A 13,780-nucleotide genomic window follows, 5' to 3' on the forward strand; every position below is an offset into this window, starting at 1 on the left:
AAATTGTCCCTTAAAGTGTGGAAGAGAAATAACAATAAAAGCTTCTAAAATTGGATTAAGGCAACATGAGTGAATCTGCAGATGCTGGAAATAAATAAAAACACAAAATGCTGGCAGAACTCAGCAGGCCAGACAGCGTCTATGGGAGGAGGTAGTGACGACCTTTCAGGCCGAAACCCTTCATCAGGGTTTCATCACACTCCTGATGAAGGGTTTCGGCCCGAAACATCGTCACTACCTCCTCCCATAGATGCTGTCTGGCCTGCTGAGTTCTGCCAGCATTTTGTGTTTCTATCTAAAATTGTATTAAGTATATTGTTGGGGGGGGGGGATTGGTTCGGGGAAAATACAATAGAATGGAATCAGAATCGAGTTATTATCACTGACATATTGTGAAATCTGTTGTTTTGTGGCAGCAGAACAGTGCAAGACAATAAACTACTTTAAGGGGCAGTAAGAATTTTTTTTAAAGTGCAAAATGAGAGCAAAGTAGTGAGGTGGTGTCATGGCTTGTTCAGAAATCTGATGGCAAATGAGTAAATGATCACCCAGTGAAGGAGCTCTCCTGACTCCGGTAAGGGTGAACGGACTGCCGTGTTATGTTATTCTGACTGAAGGACAAGGTCACCAAGAGAATGAAATGAAGGAATTCAAATAGGATACAGCAGAGTGCTGTCCCTAATTAAAAATAGAGCCTTTTTGTTACAAGAGGAGAGGAATAAACCTTGTGGCTGCCAGGCTCTCGCTAATTAATCATTTATAAAATTTGTTTTCATTCAATCTCCAGCTTATTGATTTAATTTCCAACCTGTGGCAAGTCCAATATCCAGAGTGGCAGATAATGTTTGCTGACCCTCCAATGTAACAGTGATGGAGAGCAAAGAAGGAATTTCCATTCCTCGGGTAATCTTGGTGCTCCCAAGATGCTCCAAAAGTACTTTCCAAGCAATGAAGGCCTTTTCACTCGCAGTCTCTGCTGCGATGGCTCCACGTAAAGCAAGCAGATTATGTCTAGCTCTTTCTCCTTCAGTGATACTGGCTAATCGCCTTGAGTAAGCAACTTCCTTTCCAGTCCTGATGAAAGGCTTCGTCCTGAAACGTTGACTATTTATTCAATTCCATTGATGCTGCCTGACCTGTTGAGTTCCTCCAGCATTTTGTAGATGTTGCTTTGGATTTCCAGCATCAGCAGAATCTCTTGTGTTTATGGGTAAGCAGCCACCAGCAGACCTTCCTGTCCTGGAGTCTTCAGCCAAGCCAGTGCCTCAGGGCCACAACAAAGGGGTGTTCTGGATGTTCAACTGAACCTCCTCTACCCTTCCCTGGTACAAGCCAAACATACCTCAGTACCTTCTTTGAAGAATTGAATTGACTTTATTTTTGACATCCTTCACATACATGAGGAGTAAAAATCTTCGTTACATCTCCATCTAAATGTGCAATGTGCAATCATAGTAATTTATAATAAATAGAACAGTCAATGTAATATAGTGTACACTCAAATCAGCGTGAGTTAATCAGTCTGATGGCCTGGTGGAAGAAGCTGTCCCAGAGCCTGTTGCTCCAGGCTTTTATGCTGCGGTACCGTTTCCTGGATGGTAGCAGCTGGAATAGATTGTGATTGAGATGGTTTGGGTCCCCAATGATCCTACAGGCCCTTTTTACACACCTGTCCTTGTTGATGAGGTTCATCTCATGTGTTGGGGTCTAATATTCAACCCCATCCCTCCCCAAGCGATTAATTATCTGGCCCATTACAAACTAGCTAAATTAGTCCTCCAATGCATGGATGACTACATTCCAACAATATAATTGCTTCACGGAGAGTTTGGGACGGCCTGAGCCAGTGAAGGGTGTTGTATAAAAGCAGGTTTGTTTTTCCTTTACAGTGCGGGTCCATTCCACATCGCTGCACAGGAGGATCAGTTGTTCAACAAAGTCTCCTGGTTATTTTTCCCTAATCTGTCTCTCGTCCTCCTCCTTAGATGTTTGAAGGGAACATGAACTACGACACGCCCGAGATCCGACGGTTTGATCCCGTGCCTGCGCGGTTTGTCCGAGTGTACCCTGAAAGATGGTCTCCTGCTGGAATTGGGATGCGTTTTGAGTTGCAGGGCTGTGATTTACTAGGTAGGTGCATTGAGGAACTGTCCTAAGAGATGTGGCAAACACTGTTTGAATAACACGTGTACGTATGCACGTGTGTGTTAGTGTGCATGCACATGTACACGTGTTTTCTTGTGTTTATGTAACCATGTTTACATGTGTGCACTTACATTTGTATATCTGTTTGCTTTTGCTTAATTTGTACTTATAAAACCAAAAACAACATTCGACACAGGAGCGGAATTAGGCCATTTGGCCCATCGACTTTCCATTATGGATGATTTATGGTCCTTCTCAATCCCATTCTCCTGTCTTCTCCCTGTAACCTTTGAGACCTCGACAGATCAAGAACCTATGAACCTCTGCTTTAAATATACTCAATGACCTGGCTTCCACAGCTGTCCCGTGCAATCATTTCCACAGATTCATCACCCTTTGGCTGAAGAAATTCCTCCTCATCTCTGTTTTGAATGGATGTCCCTCTGTTCTGAGGCTGTGCCCTCTGGTCCTCGACTCACCCACTGTAGGAAACATCTTCTCCACATCCACTCTGTCTAGGCCTTTCAATATTTGGTAAATTTCAATGAGATCTCCCACTCATTCTTCTAGTGAATATTGGCCAGGAGCCATCAAATGCTCTTCATACATTAACCCTTTCATTCCCAGATTTATTCTCATGAACCTCCTCTGGACCCTCTCCAGTGCCAACACTTCTTTTCTTAGATAAGAGGGCCAAAACTGCTCACAATACTTCAACTGCAGTCTGACCAATGCCTTAGAAAGCCTCAGCATCACAGCTTTGCTCTTACATTCTAGTCCTCATAAAATGAATGCTGTCATTACATTTGCCTTCCTTACTATGACCCTACCTGCAAGTTAATCTTCATAGAATCCTGCACAAGGATGCCCAAGTTCTTTCGCACCTTTGATTTTTCAATTTTCTCCTCATTTAGAAAATACTACACCTTCTACCAAAGTTCATGATTGTGTACTTCCCAACACTATATTCCATCTGCCATTTCTTTGACGATGCTTCCAATCCATCCATGTCCTTCTTCCTCAACACTACCTGCCCCTCCCACCTATCTTTGTGTCATCTGCATACTTGACCACAAAGCTATCAATTATGTCATCAAAATCGCTGACGTAAAATATGAAAAGAAGTGGTCCCAATAGCGGCCCCTGTGGAACACTAATCATTGACAGCCAACCAGAATAGGCCCCCTTTGTTCCCACTCTTTGCATCTTGCCAGTCAGCCAATATTCTGTCCAGGCTAGTATCTCTCCTCTGATATTATGAGCTGCTATCTTGTTAAGCAGCCTCATGTGTGGCACCTTATCAATAATAGACTCCAGCATCTTCCCAACCACTAAAGTCAGGCTAAATGGCCTTTTACCTCCCTCCCTAAAGAGTGACATTTGTAATTTTCCAGTCCTTCGGAAACATTCAGAATCTATTGATTCTTGAAAGATCGTTACTAATGCCTCATCAGTCTCTTCAGCTACCTCATTCAGAACCCGGGTGTGTAGTCCATCTGGTCCAAGTGATTTATCCATCTTCAGACCTTTCAGCTGTGCTTATGTGTACGTTCATGTGTGTGTTTGAGAAGATATGCATCGATACGTGTATATGTGTGTTGTGCATTCTCCTGCTTATGTTTAAACATGTATATTCACATGCTTCTGCATATGCCTCTGTGTGTATGTGTGCACGCATGCACTTGTGAATGTGTGTGAGTTTGTGTCTGTGTGAGAGAGACTTTGTGTGTTTGTGTGTGAGAGAGAGTTTGTGTATATGTGTGTATGCATTCAGATGTGTGTATGTTTTTAAAACGGGGATCTGTGCTTGGCGGTTGCCACTGCCTGGCAGCGTAGCACTAACAAGTGACCCCAGGTTAAGTAGCAAAGAACATTTTACAACAGTGACTTATTCCATCTGTGTGAAGTGACAAGAATCTTGATCAATAACAGTCACATATTTACAGAAACGCACTGGCAAGCACTCTCGCTCCTTGTAGTTTTCTGCACACTCAGGGCCGCACACACATCTCCCTTCTTATTAAACGTGATGTAATTTTCTGGCACACAACTTCACTCAGTTCGCGGCACTGTAATCACTCAGTGTAGTACTTACACCTGAGAACAATCGTACACGTGGTACTCAGACACTTCAATCATCTCACTCTGCATCGGAATGACACATCCTCGCCTGCTCTCCTCCCCCCCCCCCTTTAGCAGTCACCCCTGAGCTCTCACACGTACCCCAAACACACACCTCACCCGCTTCAGCAGTGTCAGGATCAGGATTCAAGATTGAAGATTCAATTTTCTTTTTAATCACGTGGACGTTGAAATGCGTCATCCGCGTTAACAACCAACGAATCTGAGGGTGTGCTGGGGGCTGTCTGCATCTGTCACCACATATTATGATGCCAACATAGAGTGCCCACAATGCATGGCAGAGCGCAACACAAGCAACAAAATAACCACAGCAAAAATAGCCCCATTCCTCTCTCAACCAATGTACGTACACAGACCTCTACCCTCAGTACAGGCCTCCACCCTCCCACAGACTTGGATCGACAGTCACACTTACACACAACCTTACTCACCACTGATCTAACTCAGAATACTGAGGCACACACTCTCTCGTTATAATTTTGCTTGCCACAACCTAGCAAGAGAGAAAAACAGACAGAAAATTTATTGTGGATTGTTTATTTATGTCTGTCTCCTGCTTCTCCGCACACAATAATCTGGACATTCTTAATCCAAATAATCTTGCGAGAAACACTTCTAATATGATCCCAGGAATGAAAAGTATGAGGAGCATTTGATGGCTCTGGGTCTGTGCTTGCTGCAGTTCGGAAGAATGAGGAGAGATCTCACTGAAACCTTCAAGTATTGAAAGGCCTAGATAGAACGGATGTGGAGAGGATGTATTCGATAGTGGGGGACTGTCAGACCAGAGGACACAGCCTCAGAATAGAAGCATGTCCCTTTAGAACTGAGATGAGGAGGGATTTCTTTAGCCAGACGGGGGTGAATTTGTGAAATTTGCTGCCACAGATGGCTGTGGAGGCCAAGTCATTCGGTGTATTTAAAATGGAGGTTAATGGATTTTTGATTAGTAAGAATGTCAAAGGATACAGGGAGAAGACAGGAGAATGGTGTTGAGAGGGATAATGAATCAGCCATGATAGAATGATGGAGCGTACTTGATGGGACAAATGGCCTAATTCTGCTCTGATGTCTTATGGACTTACTGTCTTATGAAACAGAGTTGCTGAGGTTATTTTTAGTGAAAATTTGGGAGGAAATCCTTTTTTATTCAGTTGTGGTAATAATTCAGAACCAATCAGAAGTTCATATTTAATGGGCTCCATGGTCTGGTTGTCATAGCCAGAGGTGGTAATAGAAATGCCCCCAATGGTGTCTGCCTGAAATGGCCTCTGACTGCCAGGTCCAGCTCCTGGCCTTCACGTGCAGCTTAGCTACTGAGCCCAGCAGAACCGTTTCTAATGACTGGAGAAGGGGCAGAGGCAGGTTACCGGCACCTTACAGCAGTAGTGGCTCATCAGCCATGGCTCGAGCTCAACTAGAGGGAAAACTCTGATCTCCAACCTCCGCTGCCTTGCAGCTGTACCTACTCGTGGGGAAGCCCTCAACGGGTAAAAGCTGAGGAAAAATCCAGAGCTGGAGTCACTAAGGCAGTCCTACATTGTGTTCCACGCTGACTGGCAACTCCTGCGATGCTGTTGGTGCCAAACTGTGTCGGTCTCTGCCGTTCCTCTGGGTTCATCGCTGCACGGAGAGGGGGAGCCTGCTGCGTAGGCAACAGCTTGCTCTGTATATCGTGCTGTCCTGGCTTGCGTATCATGTAGACAGCTGGGATGCAATACCCATCGTCAACCCCAACCAGGAGAGGGGCCACACGATCGGGGAAGTGACTGGGTCGTGATTTAATAAGAGAACATAATTTACAAGGGCACAGGGAAGGAGCAGGAGATTAGGACTAACAAGAACCAGTATAGGCTCAATGGGCTGAAAAGCCTCCTTCACCATATCAGTTTCATTTTGATTAAAGCAAAGACTTTTCAAAGGAATTTGTATGCGACATAAATCTCCCAACGGTTCTAAGAAATGACGGAGGTGGATTCAGATATTGTTCTTGGCTGCTTGTGCTAAACATGTAAAGTAGCAGTGGGTGCTTTGGAAATTTAGTTATATGGACTTCCTTCGAACGAAGCATTGGAAATGAGAAAAATGTGGAACTGCTACTCCCCTGCACATTTAGTCGAAGCAAAATAAAGCATCTTTCTACCCTAGATGACTTGTTCAGCGGGCTGTGTTACGAAACAGCAACTGAAGTTTTTTCTTGGAAGAAGAAAGTCAGTGAAGTTTACGCCTCAGTCCTGCTCACCAGATGTTTGGGTGTGGGGTAGTGCTTACGAAAACTACATCTCAAATACTTGGCTTCTAGGTTCCCAGGACAGGAAGTCATCATAAGAAAGGGTCTGTTCCTAATCAGGCACAGGGAGGAGGTTAGTCACTCCTATAACAAGCTCTCCAGGCCTGTTGTCACCCCTGACGCACCAGTTGTTAGTCCCCCCCCCACCTCCCCTCGGGCCACTTCTTCCACCGCTAGCAAGTGGACTATTGAACTCTGACAGGTTTCAGCTGGGGCATCTGTGAGGGCAGTCTGTTTACTCCAGCATTCGGTTAGGAAGCACGGCCACATGTCCCATGCTGCTGGCTTGTGGTTTCATTCAATTAGCCTTCAGTGCTAACTTCCAGCCATCTGCTCCCGATTACTCTGGACGGCAGCTCTGTACTCATTTGTGAGGCTTTGACAATGGCTCCTCAGATCCGGGAGTAATCCCCACCCACGCTCTCATCCTCGTCCCTCTTCTTTTTTGTGACTTTTTTTATTCCCTCTCATTAGCTTACATTCTGTCTCCCCCCACTTCCCCTTTATCCCCTGACTCCCCCAGCCCTGCTTCTTCCTTCCGAATCCTTTACTTTCCTTCCTGCCAGATAATGGCGTTTTCTTCAATGCTGGGCCCAGCTAAAGGCCTGGTCGTGAATCCACACTGCTTTGTTATCCATCCTAAGTGATAGCACTGAGCCTGGGCCACCCTGAGCTGCATTTCTCTTTCATTCTCTTCCCTTCAGTTCCCAACCCTGTGAGCTGGTCTACATGTGGAAGGCTGGCCGGTTTCTGTCAATTATCCCTCGTGCAGGAGAATTGGGGGAAAGTCAGAAGTTCAAGGGCATGTGGAAGGGACTGGGTCACAGGGAAATCGAGGAGGGGGTGATAGGACAGAATTACCTCCATCTAAGTCATAAAGAATGAAAATGAAAACATTTCTTTTAAAAGACAATAACTCTGAAACTGGAGCCCTCAGTCTGGCACTGAAAAGTCAGCCTGGGCTTTTAGGTCCTTTTGTTGACACGAGTATGGCCCTCTGTGTTTTCTTTCCGACTGCGTAACCTCTGTTAACTGAACTCAGACCAGATATTCTGGGAAACTGGCAGGAGTTAGCTTTGAGCAGTGATTTAATGCAAGGCCATTGAGGCATTTTAAAAAGCTATTGTGATTAAGAAGTGATTTGGTGCAGGCAGTTTTTGAAAGTGTGCCAAGTTGGACTATGAAATAAAGAGATTCATTCATATTTATAATAGCCTTGTTCTAATATGAAACAGTAAATATTACCCAGAAAACCTACCCATCTTTTAATTCCTTCCACCCTTCATGATGTGAAGTTCAGACACAGAGCAGGCACCCCAATATTAAATATAAATTCAGAGTTCATTGCATTTTAAATTAGTCACAGATTTTGGTGTGTGTGTGTGTGAGTGTGTGTGTGTGAGTGTGTGTGTGTGAGTGTGTGTGTGTGTGTGTGTGTGTGTGTGTGTGTGTGTGTGTGTGTGAGTGTGTGAGTGTGTGAGTGTGTGAGTGTGTGTGAGTGTGTGAGTGTGTGTGAGTGTGTGTGTGTGTGTGTGTGTGTGAGTGTGTGAGTGTGTGTGTGAGTGTGTGAGTGTGTGTGTGTGAGTGTGTGAGTGAGTGTGTGTGTGTGTGTGTGTGTGTGTGTGTGTGTGTGTGTGTGTGTGTGTGTGTGTGTGTGTGTGAGTGTGTGTGTGAGTGTGTGTCCTAACAATACTTGTATTTATATGACTTGACTTCATGTTGAGCATATTTGCAAGAATTTCACTCAGTTACAAAATGGTAATCATTTGTCAATTTGTTAGGAGGCCATTAAAATGTAATTAAGGGTAAGATCCGAGCTGAGTTTGTTTAAAATGCATTTGCAGAAAGTTTCGCTGGGAGTTGGCAAACAATGATGGATTGAAATACATATTCCTTCAATGATGTAACCTCCTCCAATCTAAAGGAATCTATATGTTCCTTCAATTCTGGCCGCAAAAACATCTCCCGGTGTTTTTTGTCCAGCGTTTGCCACCAGGTCTAGGCCACATCTTCTGGAATTTATAAACATCTCCACTTTCCTCTAACTCTTCTCTTCTCCCTTTTGTGTTCGTTGTGGTGAAACCTTTCGCCTTTTGACAAGGTATCACAACTGCTGTTGAGGCACCATGGCAACCGTCAGGCATCCAATATTCCTTTTCTTTACATCCTCCCCATTTCCTTTTTAAACTTGGATTGATTTCTCAGGAAGGGTGTGAAGTAGTTGCTGTTTGAATTGGAGATGGGACAGTCTTGGATTTTCTCTGGAGTGTCAGAGCTGAGGGGTTTGTAAAATTATGAAGGCATAGATACAGTCTTTTTCCTTTGGTGGGAGTGTCAGATACTAGAGTAGAAAGCTTTAAGATTTGAGGAGGAAGGTTTAAAGCAGATGTGTAGAACAGGCTTTTTAAGTAGAGGGTGCCTCCAGTGCACAGCCAGGAGGTGTGGTGGAAGGAGATGCAAGAGCAACATTTCAGAGGCATTTATACAGATTCCTGAACAGGGAGTAGAGTGATACCATTCATGTGCAAGCAGATATGATAGGTATCATGGTTAATACAGACATAGCGGGCAGACAGTCCTGATCCTGTTTGGTACCATTCTACATAACAGCACCCAGATTCTAACCCTCACCTACACGCCGAGGGCAACTTACAGTGGGCGATTAACCTCCCAGTCCCACGCAGGGGGGACGCTGGGGCCACCCGGAGGAAATCTGTGTGCTCACAGGGAGAGGGTGCAAACGTTTTGAGTGCTGTGAAGGAAAATGAGAGCCAGGTCACTGAGAATACGCTGTCTTTTCCAGCAACTACCACGTCTGCTGCCACCGTTGTGTCTACGCAGTGGGGTGTGGAGAATGCCACAGAGGCCCCTTGCACGGACGAAGCCGACCCTGCGTGTATGATCGGCCCCCATGTGGTTGGTGAGTGACATTACATGCCGGAATCACAGCGATAAAAACACATGGATGCTTGAGTTAAAGATAATGTGTCTAACCTTTAGAAGGTGGGAGGAAACACAAGTGGGGGTCATGGGGAGATCATACAAGCTCCTTATAGACAGCGGTGTGAATTGAACCCCGATCTCACAGCAGCCGCCGTAAGCACTGTGCTACGGTGCTGCCCCTCTGCCAGTGTGAACACTGAGCTCGCACAGGAGAGGAACAGCTTGTGCAACCTGCCAAGCTGCCTGGAAAGCTCAGGCCCCAATGTAAAGATGAAAGATTTAAAGAGACAAAGATGACCTTTATTTGTCAAATGTACATCGAAATGTACAGTGAAATGCATCGTGTTTCATCAAATCAAATCAGCCAGGCAGCCCACAATGATGGCACGATTCTGGTGCCAACATGACCTGCCTATAGCTCACTGACTCTCATTCATCTGTACACGCAGGGAAACCTGGAGGAAACGTCATGGGGAGAACGTACAAACTCCTTACAGGCTGTGGCTGGAATTGAACCCAGATCCTACAGCTAAAGAGTTGTACTAACCGCCATGTCACCATGCTGTCCGATATAGATTTACTGGTTTCAGTTTGTTTTCAGACAGTAGCAGGATGAGATATCTCCTTCCGGTTCATATACTGCACTTATAATGCCAGCTAGAGTCTAGCAGATCGTCCTTAAGAAGCAGTGAGCCAAGCATCCTGATAAACACAGGGCCTAAAGGCTCGTAAAATATATACTGGAGAAGCACAAGCCAGTAGTCCAGAGGCCAGTAATCCAGAGTAATATTTACTTATAAACCAGAGAAAGAAGGCCAACACTTCAGAGCAGTGATGGGCTGGTCAATGGGCAATAGCTCAGGGGAACAGCAGCCCAAGAACCTGAGCCTGTAGTCCAGACAAACCAAGGAAAGCAGAAGCAAGACCCTAACAAGTGCCGACAGATACTAGGCCAGTCATTCTGCATATCCAGTGGCCTGCAGACACAGCCAGTCTCGATGACTACCATGTTTAAAAACACATTCAGAGAAACTCTAGCCAGTGAGTCAGGGGAACACCAACACGCCCTTATAAATGGGCACATGTCTGAAATTTAGATGTGAACAGAATCTTATTTTGTCACTTCTGACCTTAAATGTGGCAGGTGAAGGATAGGAAGACCAACTTATTGGGTTTATTTGCTTTCGTAGTAACCATGGTAACCAGTGGCTGACGGTTGGTGGGGGGGGTGGTTAATTGAAGAGGGTCTGCGTGGCTAGAGTGGGGCAGGAAGATGGATGGGTAACACCACTATGCTCTTAACCACAGGCAAAGTCAGAAAAGCAATAACATGTCACCTTCAGAATCCCCACTGATGCTTCCCACTTGAAAGCTTCTCCTTGGTTTCCCTCTTTGCCACCATAATCTCTGTACTCCTGGGATCTCCCTGACCTGTCTCTCCCCACACCCTCTCCAGCACAAGTATGTGTCCAGTCTCTCCCCTCGTTGGTGTCAGGGCCGGACCACCTCGATGTTTGTCAGGTGCCTCCCTGAATCCCAAGGAGACAGCAGCTCTGCCAGTGATGGCGAACGACACAGGTCCAAAGGGCAAGTGATTTAGTAACATGGAAAAATGAACGCCGGGCAGTGTTGTGCCTGTGAGGTGGCTCTTCCCCACTTGGTGCAAGGCTTGGTGTGGCCATCCCTTAGTCCCATTGCATTTGGAAGGCAGGGGAAGAAACTTTGATCTCCCCTATTTCCCAATGTAGGGCCATAGAGTTGTAGAGCATTATGTCACAAACACAGGCCCTTTGGCCCATCTAGTCCATGCCAAGTTATTATTCTGCCTGCTCCCATCGATTTGCATCTGGACCATAGACATCCATACCCCTCCTGTCCATGTACTTATCCAAGCTTCTCTTAAATAGTGAAATTGAACGCACATCCACCACTTCTGCCGACAGCTTGTTCCACACTCTCAGTTAAGAAGTTACCCCTCAAGTTTCCCTTAACTTTTCACCCTTAACCTATGACCTCTAGTTCTTGTCTCACCCAACCTCAGTGGAAAAGGCCTGCTTGCATTTATCCTATCTGGACTCCTCATAATTTTCCATACTACTATCAAATCTCCCCTCGTTCTCCTAGGCTCCAGGGAATGAAGCCCTAACCTGTTCAACCTTCTCCTCCTATAACTCAGGTCTTCAGGTCCGGGCAACATCCTTGTACATTTTCTCTGTACTCTTTCAATCTTAGTGCTATCTTTCTTGTAGGTGGGTTAGCAGATGTGCACACAATGCTCCAAATTAGACCTCTCCAATGTCGCCTACAACTTCATCTGGACAAACTCCATTACTTACTGCTGACTCCTCAGCTCAAAATCCCTCAGGTTCTGCACCATTTCCCCCTCATTTGCCTCCCTTGCCCCCGTTTCAACGGTGGCAGTAGGAGGCATTGAAATTTGACATGGTTTCTCTCTCTCTCTCTCTCTCTCTCTCTCTCCCTCTCCCTCATGTTCCGTGAGTATTACCTCTCCAACTCGACTTCACACCTTTCTCCCCTCCCCCCACCTCTTCTCCCTCAGTCACCACCAAGACCTGTTGTATTGACCTACACATAGTTTGTTTTAATCAAACCTGTTTGCAAGACTTCCTGTAATAATTGCTCGATCAGTTTCCTGCATATTTAAGGTCAGACCTTAGGCTTAAAAAACGTAGCTGCAAAGGGATTTGCAATCAAAGAAAGTAGCTCACTTTAAGAAATGTGCACAGACACACTCCCTAAGGAACGAGGACCTCTGTTGGAGAGGTAGCTTTACCATTAAGGACTCTAAAAGATCATGTTCCCCTTTCCAGTTGTCATGTTAGATCGTCCTTACCAGGACTCGATTTCAAGGTTTGACTGTACAATATTTTCCCAGCAGCTGAGATGTGGGCTACAGAACTCATTGGAGGATGATAGTCTTATATTTAACCTTTTATTTTTCAACAAATGGAAAACAAATGATGGACGGAAGAGTTTCTCCATTTTTGATCTTTGGGGTATGATAATTGGAATAGTGTTGTTTGAATTCACTGGGGGGCAGGGGGAGGAGGTCTATAGAACTAGATCTGGTGTTCCCACTGAAAGTGACACTGGAAGGAAAGCCAACTGGGAGAGTTAACACAAAGTACACTGCAGATGCTGTGGCCCAATCAACACATGCAACACGCTGGAGGAACTCAGCAGGTCAGGCAGCATCCGTGGAAACGAGCAGTCAACGTTTCGGGCCGGACCCTTCGTCAGGACTGTAGGTCCGGCCCGAAACATTGACTGCTCATTGCCACAGATGCTGCCCGACCTGCTGAGTTCCTCCAGCTTGTTGTATGTGTCAACTGGGAGAGTTGCCCGTTCTGAGAGTGGGCTGCTGTGTGTTATTGGAGTAGGGAGGATGGAATTTGGTTCTTCTTGGAGGTTTATTCTGCAGTGGATTAGCTACATCATAGGCCCCGATTTGCAGAGCGGTCCTCTTCTACAGGGACATCTGCTGTGGCCAAACGCTGAGCTTTTGGAGGGGTGCACATGGAGCTGAGAGAGGAGGGGGATACCCCACTAGCCAGCCAGATACATCCTAGTGATCAATGGCCCTCACACCTGACCTGCCAAATGTTTATGCAGACGGAGTAGGAAAATTTCTCCATCCACATAGAACAACATTTAACACTAGAGGTAGTAGGGGGGAAATTCCAAGGAGATGTGGGGAGGAGAGGGGCAAGCTTTTATTTTGTACAGAGTGTGGTGAGTGACCGGAATGTGCTACCTGCTGTTGTATCTGCCTACTGCAAATACAACGGCAGCATTTAAGAGGCTCGTAGATAGGCAGAAGAATGAGCAGAGAATGGTGGGATATAGACACTGTGTAGGTCGAAGGGATTAGTTTTGTTCAGCATTTAATTAAAGTTTAAAGAGCTCAGAGCAACATCATGGCCAAAGGGCCCATTCCTATTTTACTGTTTTGTGTTCTAACTATGTACAGAAATAGTGTTGACGTTCCACTCCTTATTTCCCCTTCACAAGAACATCTGGCTGACCCTTCACTGCGCCTATGACCCTCTCCTCGTGTTTAATCTACCTTGTTCCGTGGGGAAGGTAGGGAGAGGAGGTTAACATGGTTGAGCAGCAGTGGTGGAGCATTGATATTTTGACTACTGACAACATTGGCTGGTGTGGTGGGTGGTGGTGTGGTTGTAGCTGGAAAGGGAGTGAGTACACATCTTGATTGAGAATTAACATCCCGCTCTGCAG

The 13,780-nt window shown here is 45.7% G+C and overlaps 1 protein-coding gene across 4 annotated transcripts in view; it reads left to right on the forward strand.

Annotated features, from left to right (window-relative positions):
* LOC132392844 (neuropilin-2-like) overlaps positions 1 to 13,780 on the forward strand; it is a 109,424-nt gene that overhangs the window by 67,567 nt on the left and 28,077 nt on the right. For all 4 annotated transcript variants that reach the window (XM_059967328.1, XM_059967329.1, XM_059967327.1 and 1 more), the window contains 2 exons: positions 1,986 to 2,130; positions 9,381 to 9,497. In XM_059967328.1, the coding sequence (XP_059823311.1) occupies positions 1,986 to 2,130; positions 9,381 to 9,497 (262 nt within the window). The remainder of the gene's footprint in view (positions 1 to 1,985; positions 2,131 to 9,380; positions 9,498 to 13,780) is intronic.

This window comes from Hypanus sabinus, chromosome 4 (genome assembly GCF_030144855.1).
Source record: "Hypanus sabinus isolate sHypSab1 chromosome 4, sHypSab1.hap1, whole genome shotgun sequence".
NCBI classification, from domain to species: domain Eukaryota; kingdom Metazoa; phylum Chordata; class Chondrichthyes; order Myliobatiformes; family Dasyatidae; genus Hypanus; species Hypanus sabinus.